The sequence below is a fragment of the Colias croceus genome, chromosome 7 (assembly GCF_905220415.1).
Source record: "Colias croceus chromosome 7, ilColCroc2.1".
NCBI lineage: Eukaryota > Metazoa > Arthropoda > Insecta > Lepidoptera > Pieridae > Colias > Colias croceus.
This window is the reverse complement of record NC_059543.1, coordinates 6,584,861-6,600,486: the sequence shown is the minus strand read 5'-3', so window position 1 is coordinate 6,600,486 and position 15,626 is coordinate 6,584,861. Positions and strand designations below refer to the sequence as shown.

Here is a 15,626-nt window from a genome sequence, read left to right as displayed (position 1 = left end):
TCTATTTTTATCATAATTTTAACCGTACAATTGTTGCAAAATAGCATTGTACAATCGTTGTGTTGTTTATAAAATCTTGCGTCGCTGCCCCCGGAAAAGGTTATGTTGAATTCCTACCGACTACAATATAATACTGACAATAAACAGATAAAAATCACTTGGAAAACATAATATGCCATGGTATTACATCATGTATTACATAAAATTTCTATAATATTTCCAATAGCTTCAAAGTTTATATCCATATCTTAAATCAATCCTGAGACGAGTTCTAGTTCAGTGTAAACGCTTAAGCGTACCACACACACCGGAAACTTAAGGTTCGTTCGAAAGGTGGGAGCGTACGTAAATTTCATTTACCGCTGCAAAGTGCCGGGCAACTGGCTCCAACGCAAACTCCACTTAATTACGCACATAAATTGAAGAGCTCTTCCTATACGATGGATGTGCCCACATTTTAACTCGTAAAATATTGGGAGCTTAATGAAGAAAAATAAGTAGGTTAAGTGGTATTTACTTGTATGCAAATTGTATCATTATATTCGTTTGGAAAGAGCTGAAATTATTATCAATGGAGGCAGGTTTCTAAGCAAAGAGGTTTTTATGTCTGTCTGTATGTAAGCAAATCAAACTCAACTGCATAAAACTGTTTTATACCCTTTCAAGAACATAATATTATGAATGGTGAAATGCCATGTTTGATACTGCTGCTACTTTATCTTAATTATCTATACATATAATAAAATCGTAGGAAAGTCAAAACTGTACATTGAATATTTTTTTTAAAGAATACCTGGGCCGTGATCTATAATCGATATAGAAGCCAAAAACATAGTTTTTAGAATTTTTGTCTGTTTGTCTGTTTGTCTGTTTGTCTGTATGTCTGTATGTTTGTCTGAGCTAATCTCGAAAAGTACTGCATAGATTGACTTCAAATTTTGCATGAATATTACTAACAGGTCGGGTGAGGCTATAGGCTACATATTATCAAGCTATCACCTACGGGGGAGGAGCTGTGAACCTTTATTTTTCTTACGTATTCCGTGTATAAAGACAGCGTACAATCTAAAGACTCATGTTTAAATGTTGGTTTCGAGTAAGCCATGCTATTATCTAGCTTTACAAAATAAAAACTATGTCATTTACGTAATTTGGGCAGAGAAACAGTTTAATGAATTTAGTAGTATAAAGACAAATTAGAAACAGCGCCATCTATTAAATGTTATAAAAATCAAATCAATTTACACGTTAACTATTGGAAATTAATAATCAAATGACGCATATATAAATGTTGTTTGACAATATCTAGATTGACACTATAAAAATTATGCCATTTAAGTAACTTGGGAAGAGAAACATAGCTTAAAGAATGTAAGTTGTATAATGTTAATTTTGTAACAGCGCCATCTATGAGATTTCGTAAAAATCAAATCAATTTACATTACAATTTACACACTACTGAACACAATGTTAAAAATTAATAATTTAAATATAATTATGTTATTTATTTATTTAACTCTTTAACCCATATCTTCCGTTCCCTATAAGATATATTTCGTGTAAATAATAAACTACATTTTTTTAAAGTGAGGGTAGATGTTTATTATTTTAAGTAAAAATAGACACCATTATCTACAGTTAATCTAATGATTGTGTTCCAAAGAGTATAATAATATATATTTGTGTTCATTAGTTACAATTTTAAAAATCTTCGTGTTTTATAAATTTACTAGCTTACCGCCCGCGGCTTCGTCCGCTTTGTCTAAAACCTAATAAATTATGTACTAAAACCTTCCTCTTGAATCAGTCTATCTATTAAAAAAACCGCATCAAAATCTGTTGCGAAGTTTTAAAGATTTAAGCATACAAAGGGACATAGGGACATAGGGACACAGAAAGCGACTTTTTTCATACTAGGTATGTAGTGATATTTATAAAGCAATTGAATGCCATAAAACCAAAAATATCAAATGCAATCTTCGTGTTGAATTGAAACTATTCGGTCTCTGGAAACGTACGAATAGCGAGAGGCCGGTCTTACTGCAGACAGATTTCGTCATAGTCTTAATGTCTTGAGGTAAACAATCTACGAATTCGGTGGTGTGGTCTGACAAATATAAAAGTGGGTTTGCTTATAACTTCACAATTGATTACAGATCATTTTCTGTATAGGCGATATTAACGTAGTATGTTCTTTTTGTAATGCTTTAAAGTGTAGTAAGGCGAGTCGGCTTTCGTTTGAAGATACACCGGAACCTTTCACAAAATCACTACTTTTAGAGGAACATACTGTGCAATTAGCGTTTAGCTACTATTATGTATTCTGTGGTGCAATGTAAACTGTTATTTAGACAATATTCGCTCTTATAGTAGTGCGTTTCAAATGATCCTTTGGTGCTCAATAATTATCAGAAGATCCGTTCATGCTTACTTTTAAGATACAAGGTCAAGTTTACCATTTGATAGGATCCCTTTTGCCTGAAGGCCAAGCTAAGTTTGTTTAAATATATTTTGTATTCGACTACAACGAATAGTGGAATACAAGAAATCAATATTTCTCAAATTTAAAACTGAACTCATTTCACAATTTTAGAACAGGTTAATTCGTATGTATGCAGTTTTAAATCGACATTAGAAGCTTTTCCTCAAGATGGTGATATCGGCACTCAGGAACTCCCTGGACGTGTTATAACGCCCAGGCCACAGTATTACAATTTTTCCTACAGTAGGGCGACGAATGTATTTTCGCATAGCAACGGAGGGGACCTCGCGGGGGGTCAAGTGACGCGGGCCACGTACCACAAACATGCTTAGTTTGTGGTATCGAGCGCGAAAGATAGTCATCGTGTTTTTAGTAAAGTTACTATGTAAACTAACGTAATTTAATACTTAGGTACATATTCTATAATGGTGTGCTCAAACTGTTAATCTACATTTAATTTAGATTATTATTTGATACTAAGTAATGTAGAATTTAAACCACATTCATGTTTTCTTCAGATTTTAAGATTTTCTTATCAGAGTGTTCAATTTTAATGTAGTTAAATTTTATAAGAGACAATAATTAAGAAAATTTTAAAATAAAGTGTCACGTATTTTTTTTAAACGACGAATGACGAAAAACGACCTAATCGCGGACGAAGTCGCGGGCAACAGCTAGTAATTTATAATAAGCGCATTTCAAACAGACTGTTTTGTTTTTAATACACGCCAAATCAAAACATGCAACAAGCCCACGAGGTAATGTTCAGGATAGAATTTACGTTTATGTAATCTTTGACAAAATAAATACAAATCTATACAGCTATGGCATTTGAATTTTAAAACGCGAAATAATATTTTGATAATGGTGTGGTGGATTACAAGATACAAGCCGAGTCCAAGTGTTTGCAGATCTGGTGTAAGATATTTTTATCTTTAAAATATATTCTTCATAAATAAATTAGTAATAAGTTAGTAATAAGTTAATACCTGAACACTTAAGAAAAGAGTACCTCTGTAGGTTAGTTCTATTAATCTTGTTTTGGTATAATTTAAGCACTCCGGGAAAATAATCTTTTTATACTTCCAGAGTCTATGTTATTACCAGTCTCGTGATGCAGAAGAAGATGCAGTCTTTCCATCAACCAACATAATGTTTACTTTTAGTAAGTAATCTTAGTATTAATCAAAAAGCAAAAATAAATTTAAATTCGATCTCTGATAAATTTTTCGACAAAATTCTACATCTTTTAGCAGTCGACATCATACTATAATGAGATGGTATTCTTATGTTCCATTAAAGTTTGAATCTTAGACCTGATATTTGTAAAAGCAAATGCTTAACCACGTACGTAAGTCTAAGTCGGTCAAGGTTCATCAGCAAAAAGTATTTGGTCAAATATGTTTCGTCACGTTAGGAATGGGTCACGCTAACCAGGAAAACTACCACACCCATAAGCATAAGCTTAAGCTTCAAATGATTGATGTTCACTTATTTAATAATATACAGAAGAATCAGGTTTTACCAATGGTTATATATTATTATATTGTTTAAAATATTCTAATAGAATCAGATCACCAATAATCCTTTCCTAATTTATACATATAGATGTTTATTATAAAACATACATTATTTACCAAGTCTTTTGTCATATTATGCAGGAAACAATTTAAAATATTACCTAAGATAATGTCCGTACTCAGTATGTGTCTCTTAAATAATTTGGAAAATAAATATTAAGATGAAAATTAAAATCTAAATTTAGCCCTGTTATAGCCTATAGAAACAATCTATTTGTGTTACAGATAATCGAAAATATAGCATCAATGAGATTAACTATCTTGTTAGATCGGGAGTAAACATTTTCAATATAGATCGAACTGTGCATGATCAAAGCTTTGAAGATATTCAGGCATCACTAATGTTTGAGGCCCAAAATCAGACAAAATGTAACCACTCTAAATATTACATTCCTATCACTCTAGTTATTACAATGTCCATTGGTGAACCACAGATAATTAATAATATGGAAAGTATTGGTTTATTTTCATTTTCTGCAGAAAAAATATATTTTATTTTATGAACAATATTTTCATTCGCAGGTTGATATTGTTATCCTCAAAGATGTGAAATGTTTGAACCAATATCTAGAATTTAAACAGAAACACGTCGAATTATTGTCAAGACCATTATTATTGTGGTTAAATAGAGGAGATATTGATGACATAGAGCAATTAATCAGAGTATTTATATCATTTTACATTTAACAGGCATCCTATTTAATATTAATGAATAATTTGTAATTTATTTCTGTATAGAAAGTTAATTTATAATATTTCTATACAGAATCAATATATATTACCCACAACATATTAAAATGAAAACCGAGAGTAATACATTTTTTTTGTAGTACTTGTCACAAAGAAATATTATCATTATCACCAGTATACGTTAAATGAATAGCAGCTCTATTAAAGATAACTTCAGTTTTCAGATGGCGTCATACTAGAACGAAGTAATATTTATTCTGAAGAGCATTGCGATTGTGTGTTACGCTATTGCAAAGAGGTAAGTCATTTTAAATGAGTAAGTATAATAATAATTTGATACTAAAAAAAATATATTTAACATACTTATTAGATTCAACACGTTTATTTGTTATCAGTAAATTCTCTATTATTACAAAAGTGACAAAATAACTACTAAGTCTTTAAATCGTTAAAAATATAATGACTATTTTTCAGTTCTACAAACCATTAGTTTTCAATAAGCCAGATTTGGTAAAGGATTACTACGATTCCAAAGACAGGGACAGACATATTGTACAAGTGATACAAGATGTAGTTGAAAACAATGTGGATGGAATAAGTATCATGGATGACGAGGTCGAAATGCCCCCAAAAGACATTATTCGTTCCATCGTAAGAGCAATGATCTTTGCTGAACGAATACGTGACAAACAAAAAAGTTATTTTGATTTTAGTTATAAGGTAATTTATCAGAATATACACGTCTATGATCACTACAGCAGAATATAAACTTGTATGATGAGTCTTTATTGTAATAGTTAATACAAAGTTTAATATAGAATCTTAAAAAAGTAATGGTCAAAAGTATGAAGCTAGTAAAAATTAAAATTCCACATCTTTGAAGAAATAATCATCCTAAGGCGTAATTTATTCCACTCATAACTAAGTGCCATAAATATGATTAGCGGATTCAATTCGTCGTCTCATATCTATTTAAATGTTCTAGCTAAACGTACCAGTGTTGCCGAGTATATCAACAGCGTTAGCCGCATCTTTAGCAGCTCTACAATGTGCAGCAAAAGCTATTTTTGTTATGACAAAAACCGGTACTTCTGCCCGATGGTGCGCTAAAATGTCTCCCAGTTCCCCCATTGTGGCAATAACAACACAGAAGTCAACGGCAAGACGCTTACATTTATATAAGAGAGTCATACCTTTATTTTACGATGGTAAGTTAGTGTTCTTTAATTTTTCTTTTGTTGCTCTATTAAAAACGTTTTCATTATTGAGACCATCGCATAGTGTAGGCTTTTCTTTTTAAAGTTTAACAATGTTTGCAGTTATGCTATTTGCTAAATTGTAACCAGTAAAATTTATACAATGTAAGCGACCTCATTAAATGTAATAATTTCAGAACTAGTTCACGCCTTTCTAAGAATAATTTCTAGTATATTGTGAATGCTGCATGTTAGTATTTAGGTATAATATAAATTGTTAGGTACTTGTTATATTTTGTTCGAAGAAATTTCAAAATCATTCCGAATTATTGACATTGTACCTACCTAATTAAATTATTATGTGAAAGATTCCACGCTTCAGCCGCTTTACCTAAACATAAATAAATAACATACTTAAACCTTCCCCGGCAATTCTTCTGTCAATTGGAAAAACCACATCAAAATTTGTTGCGTAATTTGAAAGATGTAAACAGTCATACGGAGAGACAGACAGCAAGGAGCGACTTTGTTCAATACTATGTAGTGAAAAGCACTATTTTGTAATGTTTAGATCAGAAACTCTTTATAGTAATTGCGATTTTATTTATTGTGCTAGCTGGATTTACACTGAGTCGATGAATTTATATTCAACACATGTAAGGGATTGTTCACACTTAAACGAATCGTAATTTTAACTCGATCGCTTTTTACGTGAATCGAATTGTGTCTGAGTACTTTAGCGTTCTTTGTGTAAGTCGCTTCGAAATATAAACAATAATAATATCAGGATCTCAATCTCATTTTAAGATATAATATGTATCTAATACTTTACTTAGTAATTAATACACAATTATTATCATAAATATGCACGTATACGTAAATCAAGAAATTCACATTGTTATTTCACAGACATTATGGTATTTGCGTTTTTCTTGCTTCCTATAACATACACATTACATATTATAATGTAGGTACTATATGTCATTTTTACTTTGACTAGCGTTTAGCTACTATTATGTATTCTGTGCTTTGACTGTGTCCAGCTTTGTCCTGACAACAAATAAAATCCGACAAAGTTTTCTGCTTATTAAATTACATGATAATCACATTTCATAGTACAAAGATAGCTTCAAGCAGTTAACATACAAATTAATTCATTACGAACAAAATTACCCAACACTACATCATAACATGGTACGAGCACACACCCATTGAATGACTTAATTTGGTAAAACAATGGCCTAAATAGGCTCATATTAGCATAATGTGATGCAATTACAGAGCCCCGTTTGGAGAACTGGCATCAGGAGTGGTGGAATCGCATACATTTTGGCACGACTTTCGCTCTGAAGACGGGTCTGTACCATTATGGAGCCAAATTAGTGGTGCTCTCCCCGACGGAAGAAGGCATCGGTTATTGCAATGGCTTTCAAATAGTCACCGTTCCGTACAAATGCGATGATTCAGATGTTCTGGAATAATTTATGCGACTTTTATTGATGCGTATTGAGCTTTTACTGGAATTAAAAATCTTTATAAAAGCTATTTGTTTGTTTGATTTTACGCGAGTATCGTAGCGTATAGGTAATGTTTTTACTTAAATTTTAATTAAATTAATATTTATAATAATAATAAATAATAATATTTTAGGTAATAAATGTACTCTTAAATTTTTAATCCTTTCTGAATTTAATTGTACACCTTTTTGAAAATTATCATTTGCTTGTGTTATTTTTATTTAGTTAAATCTTATATATAAAATTCTCGTGTCACAATGTTAGTCTGCATACTCCTCCGAAACGGCTGGACCGATTCTCATGAAATTTTCTGTGCATATCGGGTAAGTCTGAGAATCGGCCAACATCTATTTTTCATATGTACCACGGGCGAAGCCGGGTAGGACCGCTAGTTATTTAATAAAATTACTTCGGAAATTGTAGTGTTATTATGTTGAGAATGGAAATGGGGTATGGAATTGTTCTATTTAGAACAAATAAAAATAACGTGCTTTTAATGCGTAAATAATAAGTGTTGCGTGAACATAGCGAGAATTGATTCAGATTCGAATAAAGTCAATAGTAGAAAGTTAACATTATTACGATATCCATCGTAAATATGTCGATAAAATTGTAGAATTGGAAAAAATACCGTCATCGATTTTAAATTGCATTTGAAATAGAAAATACTCAATTTATAATCCTGTGTACCTCTATATTAACATTTCAATTAAAGAATGTTAGTGTCATAAAATCGATTTTCAAATATAATACGTGCGGTTGGTAAAATATATCCTCCCTTTTGTTAGAGATTTCAAGGTGTAATGGACAGATGGATTTTTACAGTGCACCTTGGAATTCTATATTGATAATTAACCTTAAAAGCTTTGTAACAAAGTATGCTTAGTTTACAATTAAAAAAAGAACTTTTTAGGATAGGCCCAATTAGTGCTTTAGGTACTAAGAAATTTGCTTTTATTTTAATTTGATCGAGCGAGATTTAGTACTTCATATCTATTCAAAAAAAACATCAGCACTAACTCATAACTAAATACTATCAAAATTTGTAAGTAAATCATATCTAGATATAATAACCTTTATGATTTTATCGCTCATAACTATTATATCCATGTATCCCAATGTCAATATGTGTGTCTGACCCGCATCAAACAAAATGCTCAAATAAAACCTTTTGTAATATATTTTCTATATTTTAATGGAAGTATTAAGTTGATATAACGGTAATTGATAGTTCTTTCGTATTGCTTTTTATTTTTATAACAATAGACAGGCAATTGATGAAGATCCTATTTGATTAAGTGGTGGTCACGGAAATGGGTACAAATATTTCATTTAGCTACAATTTGTGTGAGTATTTATACGTAGCCAAATTTTATCTGTGTATTGTTATTTGCTGTGTAATGGCTATCATGGTTTAAATCTAAGTATGTAGGTAGCTACAATACAATAATTTTACAAATCCGAGTGCCGAATAAAGAAACATAAGGTCAATGTATAAATTGATTGGTTGTTAATACTTGACGACGATTGATCTTATACATCTTGCGTGTAATCAAACTGCAAGTGAACCTTATTATTAACAAATATTTAACGATTTCAGATTCGTGTTTTATTAATTATTTTACATAACACGTGCTTCATATACCGGTCTTTGTTCTGTATGTCGGTGACAAAGCGGAGACGTCCGGACTCCGGCCCTTGACTCGAGTTTGGCAAGAGGTATTCATCAGCAGACATCGCTACACGTTCATATATAGAGACAGTACACTTTGAATATTATTTTATGTGCTACAACGTTTTACTTCCAGAGACTAACCAAAATATCGTTTGTTATAGGTACAGCAAACTTAGGCAAATGCAAGACTGCTTTTTTCACATAAGATAGCAGAGCAAACTATTTACCACACTGAACGTATCAAAACACTAAAGATTTTCTTTTTTCTGTTGACGACGAAGGACTTAGTATCTGAAAAAATAAATTGGATATTCATAATCATGACTTTTAGAAAAAAATTACGAAACATAGATAGCTTCAAATACATCACCCAGAAAATTATAAAATAATTTTTTTCCTCAACCGAAATCCACTAAAATATTCTTATTCACTAATCCTCAATTATGATATTTTGCTACAAGAAACTTTCTCAGTGTAAACATACACGGTATCCTTCACAGCTATACACGCTGTACTCTGTAGGGTTCTCGACCTTCCCCAATATAAAGGGAAGCCTGTTTTAACTTGATCTCAGGGATGTCCTTATAGATTACTCGACCAAACCCTCCGTTATTTGACATAATTTTGTTAGTTATATAAATTCCCTCCAAGAATCGAAAAAAGTAGGCCTTTTTAATGAGGTAGGTAAGTTGGAGGCAGTAAAAGCAAGAAAATTAATTTCAATCGTCATCGTCATTTCCAAAACTTTCAAAATAAAGCTTTAACTATAAAGAAGAAAATACTATGTCTGAATGTCACTTTTTAATTTTATGAACATGGATAATTTGATATTTTAGAATAGTTTTATCTCGATACAAAATATCTTTTATACCCTTCATACAAGAAAAGGCAAATCAAATGACTTAGAATTTTGTTTGGAAAGTAAATTTAAGGATAGATAGATTTCATTACTTCATTGAATATAAGAAGAAGAATTAACAAATTAAAATTAAGAAGTTTCAAAAGTTCTCGTAAAATATGCATTTCAATACATCTAAGAGAAATCTAATAAAATCACCAGTTTTCGTCGTGAACTATTATCACTTGTCAGGTACTTAATTCCAAAAGTACCACCCCATTGTTCAAGTTCCATAGAATTCGATAATTGGAGCCAGATAAGTTGTTAAAGGTAAAACATACTGCATTGGAGAACGTCAAACAATTACATTAGCGTTAAAGAAGAAAGAGGCCTGACATTCGATGTATTTTATCGGTTTTGACAAAGTAACGGTGTAATGTAATTGTGGCTGGATGAATAGAGGAAAAATCGCTGAATTTTTGTAGGTTTATCAAGTGACTTATAGAAATATATTTAGGACTAACGTTATCGATACTAATGTTATAATATAATTATAAATAAATAAATAAAATAAATAAAAACATTTATTTATCTCTCTCACAAGGGTTAAAAACTTTACAAAGGATCACTTTTACTAAAACATAATATAATATATTAGGCAACCTTATGGGAGCTGAATTATTTAAAGGTTGCTTTTTATTTTTGCATGAATCGAATAAATTTAAAACTGCTCTATCGATTTTAACAATAATTTAACCAATAGAAAACCTACATCTTTACGGTGAAACATAGGTTAATTTTTATCTCGGTAGCAAGAAAGTAACCTTCAATCATATTAAGGGTGATCATTCTGAGGTTTGTAATATCCCGAAATTAAATGTATCGAAAATTTTAACGTTTCCCTTGCGTAATGGTAATATAATCTTATTTATTGTAATAGGCATGAACTCTATAAAGATAAGTTATGAATAGTAAACATAATTTTAAATGAATGAGGAGTTGAAGGTGGTGTTCATAATTCATTAATTATATTCAGAATTGACAACATTTCAAAATTTTAAGCTACTTATTTTGTTATTTTAATGAAAACTAGATCAAAAATTATGATACATGTATTTTTTGCTTTTTCTAAATATGGAAGTTTTCATTCATCTTTTTGAGTTTTAAAATCATCTCATTCTAAAATGTCGTAGGCGCCAAATGACGTCATACTTACGGAGGTATACATTTTTTCCTTTGCCACATACCTACATAGTTTAAATTAAAAAAAAGATCTTGACAGTTGACATTTTGGCACATTTGTCACTCTGATTCGACAAGCTTTGTTAATATTGTTATAATTGTTATTTGCTGATCCAAATTTTAAACAAAAGAAACTTATTCACAAGTACTGATGATGATGACTTTATGCAGGATTTGTTAAGGGGTGCTGAAAATTTCTGGGAAACAAATATACTATCCCAAAAACGTTGGAAAGTGTTAAATAAATACAACTTTTAGTAAGTAAACAAAGTCTTTTATTTCAAGAAAATTATGAACACTATAGGCACTATTTGTATAATATAAATGAATTGGTCCAACTCCAATCAAACAAACATCACGCTAATGAGATTAAATTCGAAAACCAAACATTATCACGATTTAAAAGTTTGTTTACATGAATAATTCACAAAAATGACATTAATATGAAATTTGACACATGCCATACCCTGTAAATGCCAGTGATAGTTTTTTTTTTTACTTTTTTTAAATTAGGCTAAGGCGCATTTTTATTCCTCCGTATGTATGACGTCATCATCACATTTATTGTTTTTATTTAATTTCTCTTAAAATATGCGATTAAAAAATGAAATAATTTTTTTTCTGTAATTGCAAGAGCAAAATAAAGTAACGGTTTTTTGAATTTATATTTTTTGGTTTTTATGGCATTCAAATGCTTTATAAATATAAATTTATAAAGAATAGAAAAAATTCGATCACGAGGCGGGACTTGAACCCGCATCCTTCGCGCCATTCCGGGGCGGATGCCTAACCAACTCAGCCACTCGTGACCAAGTCCCGCCTCGTGATCGAATTTTTTCTATTCTTTATAAATTTATATTTATAAAGCATTTGAATGCCATAAAAACCAAAAAATATAAATTCAAGAAAAGGTCGTGTTCCATCGTTACAATATTGTATTCACTGAAAAGTGCTTCATATTGGTTGAGATGGTTGTTAAATCATCTCAATAGATGGCGCGCGGTGTGTCCCTTAAGACACATAAAACTGAAAGGATAGAATAAATTCGATTGCTCAGGCGGGTCACGAGTGGCTGAGTTGGTTAGGCATCCGCCCCGGAATGGCGCGAAGGATGCGGGTTCAAGTCCCGCCTCGTGATCGAATTTTTTCTATTCTTTATAAAATATTTATAAAGCATTTGAATGCCATAAAAACCAAAAAATATAAATTCAAGAAAAGGTCGTGTTCCATCGTTACAATATTGTATTCACTGAAAAGTGCTTCATATTGGTTGAGATGGTTGTTAAATCATCTCAATAGATGGCGCGCGGTGTGTCCCTTAAGACACATAAAACTGAAAGGATAGAATAAATTCGATTGCTCAGGCGGGTCACGAGTGGCTGAGTTGGTTAGGCATCCGCCCCGGAATGGCGCGAAGGATGCGGGTTCAAGTCCCGCCTCGTGATCGAATTTTTTCTATTCTTTATAAATTTATATTTATAAAGCATTTGAATGCCATAAAAACCAAAAAATATAAATTCAAGAAAAGGTCGTGTTCCATCGTTACAATATTGTATTCACTGAAAAGTGCTTCATATTGGTTGAGATGGTTGTTAAATCATCTCAATAGATGGCGCGCGGTGTGTCCCTTAAGACACATAAAACTGAAAGGATAGAATAAATTCGATTGCTCATGCGGGTCACGAGTGGCTGAGTTGGTTAGGCATCCGCCCCGGAATGGCGCGAAGGATGCGGGTTCAAGTCCCGCCTCGTGATCGAATTTTTTCTATTCTTTATAAATTTATATTTATAAAGCATTTGAATGCCATAAAAACCAAAAAATATAAATTCAAGAAAAGGTCGTGTTCCATCGTTACAATATTGTATTCACTGAAAAGTGCTTCATATTGGTTGAGATGGTTGTTAAATCATCTCAATAGATGGCGCGCGGTGTGTCCCTTAAGACACATAAAACTGAAAGGATAGAATAAATTCGATTGCTCAGGCGGGTCACGAGTGGCTGAGTTGGTTAGGCATCCGCCCCGGAATGGCGCGAAGGATGCGGGTTCAAGTCCCGCCTCGTGATCGAATTTTTTCTATTCTTTATAAATTTATATTTATAAAGCATTTGAATGCCATAAAAACCAAAAAAAATATAAATTCAAGAAAAGGTCGTGTTCCATCGTTACAATATTGTATTCACTGAAAAGTGCTTCATATTGGTTGAGATGGTTGTTAAATCATCTCAATAGATGGCGCGCGGTGTGTCCCTTAAGACACATAAAACTGAAAGGATAGAATAAATTCGATTGCTCAGGCGGGTCACGAGTGGCTGAGTTGGTTAGGCATCCGCCCCGGAATGGCGCGAAGGATGCGGGTTCAAGTCCCGCCTCGTGATCGAATTTTTTCTATTCTTTATAAATTTATAACGGTTTTTTTCTTTCATGGCCTTATAAAAAATGAAATGTTGTCAATTACCTAAGTAACTGTAGGGACACACATGTACAATTCGCTGATCGAGCTTTTTGTATATGTGTGCGTCCACATTGTTTCCCCGACGCTTTTTAGATTTATTAGAATTTAAAGTCAGTAGTGCATAACGGCTAGCATAAATAACACTTATGTATTGTGAAGAGTAATAAAGCAGTTGAAGGAAAGGTTTTATTATTTTGGGCAACCTTGGGGGAAAGGCACTACTCAACATTGGTGACCCCGACAAAGAACAACAAGAAATTATAACAATAAAATTATTTTGAAGACAATATATTGGAAGAATTTAAATTTTAACATGGCGATGCCTACATCTAACCGTTTCGGCACCCTTTCGGCGGAATTGGCGAAAATCAACGAGCGTCTTTCAAACATCGAGCGCTCACGATCACGAGCGATACATCGGCGACCCAGAACACCGTCACGCAATTTTCGAGAGTCTTCAAGGTCATCTTCGAAGCGACGTCGTCCCGGCGCACCTGACTGGTTGTGCAGCTACCACTTCAGGTTCCGGCAGCGCGCTCACAAGTGCATCCCACCGTGCGCGTGGAAGAGAAGCCCCAGCCCCAGCGCAGCAGCCGCCCAGCCGGAAAACTAGCGAGGCAGGTGCAGACTACGGCGGAGGTCTGTACCATCACGCCGTGCAGCCGTCTCATGGTAACAGATTTAAATACTAACTTAAAATTTTTAGTAGATACCGGTGCCAATGTCTCCGTTTTACCCGTACCTAGAAATCCATTTAAACACAATAAATTATGTCGATCCGATCTTAAGTTATACGCTGCTAACGGTACAGAAATTGCAACTTATGGCGTTAAATCTATTGTTTTAAATCTTAATTTAAGAAGACCGTACCGTTGGGATTTTATTTTAGCAGATGTCAAACAGCCAATATTGGGAGCTGATTTTTTAACACATCATAAATTATTAGTTGATTTGTATCGAAAAAAGTTAATAGATCAAGTTACCGATTTACATGTATTAGCCTCCTTAGTTTCGTGTACGCAACAATCGCTAAATTCTGTGTGCAAAAGTCATCCGTATTACGATTTATTAAGTATGTTTCCTGACATTATTAAGCCGATGTCGTTTAAAGAAACTACATCGCATAACGTTTTGCATTATATAGAGACGAGCGGCCCACCTATTCATGCTCGAGCTAGACCGTTGCCCCCGGATAGATACAAAAAGGTGAAGGAAGAGTTCAGGGTTATGCAAGAATTGGGTATCTGTAGGCCTTCTAAAAGTGCTTGGGCTAGCCCGCTTCATGTTGTAGTTAAAAAGAATGGCGAGTTAAGGCCGTGCGGAGACTATCGACAGCTCAACGCAATTACAAAACCCGACAGATATCCAGTTCCGCGATTACACGACTTTACTTTTATATTGGCTAATAAAAAAATATATTCAAAAGTAGACATAAATAGAGCCTATCACTGCATAAAAGTTGCCCCATGCGATATAGAAAAAACTGCTATTATTACCCCTTTTGGACTTTTCGAATTTCCCCGTATGAGTTTTGGCCTAAGGAACGCCGCACAAACGTTTCAACGTTTTATGAACAATACCGTTTTACAAGGTCTCGATTTTTTATTTTGTTACTTAGATGACGTCATAATTGCCAGCGAAAATGAGACTTTACATCAAGAACATTTGAAGTTAGTATTCGAACGTTTCAATACATACGGCATATCTATAAACTTAAGCAAGTGTAGCTTCGGACAGTCGCGTATAGAATTCTTAGGTCACGAAGTAAGTGTAGATGGAATTAAACCACTCAAAGACAAGGTCGAGGCCATAGTTAATTTTCCTAAACCCGTTACAGTATCGGATTTAAGACGATTTTTAGGAATGATCAATTTTTATAGACCACATTTACCTCATTTAGCGTCACATCAATGCGAACTCAATAAATATTTAGTAAATTCTAAGAAAAATGA

The 15,626-nt window shown here is 32.8% G+C and overlaps 2 protein-coding genes across 2 annotated transcripts; both read left to right on the top strand.

Annotated features, from left to right (window-relative positions):
- The first annotated feature begins 3,344 nt into the window (after window positions 1-3,344).
- On the top strand, window positions 3,345-4,589 carry LOC123693239. Its single transcript, XM_045638239.1, has 4 exons — window positions 3,345-3,400; window positions 3,572-3,647; window positions 4,288-4,515; window positions 4,585-4,589. The coding sequence occupies exons 1-4, from the start codon at window positions 3,347-3,349 to the stop codon at window positions 4,587-4,589; spliced, it is 363 nt and encodes a 120-aa protein (XP_045494195.1). The 5' UTR covers window positions 3,345-3,346.
- Window positions 4,590-4,593: 4 nt separating this feature from the next.
- LOC123693171 (pyruvate kinase-like) lies at window positions 4,594-7,455 on the top strand. Its single transcript, XM_045638144.1, has 5 exons — window positions 4,594-4,725; window positions 4,970-5,050; window positions 5,227-5,472; window positions 5,738-5,960; window positions 7,230-7,455. The coding sequence occupies exons 3-5, from the start codon at window positions 5,356-5,358 to the stop codon at window positions 7,427-7,429; spliced, it is 540 nt and encodes a 179-aa protein (XP_045494100.1). The 5' UTR covers window positions 4,594-4,725; window positions 4,970-5,050; window positions 5,227-5,355; the 3' UTR covers window positions 7,430-7,455.
- Window positions 7,456-15,626: the final 8,171 nt, after the last annotated feature.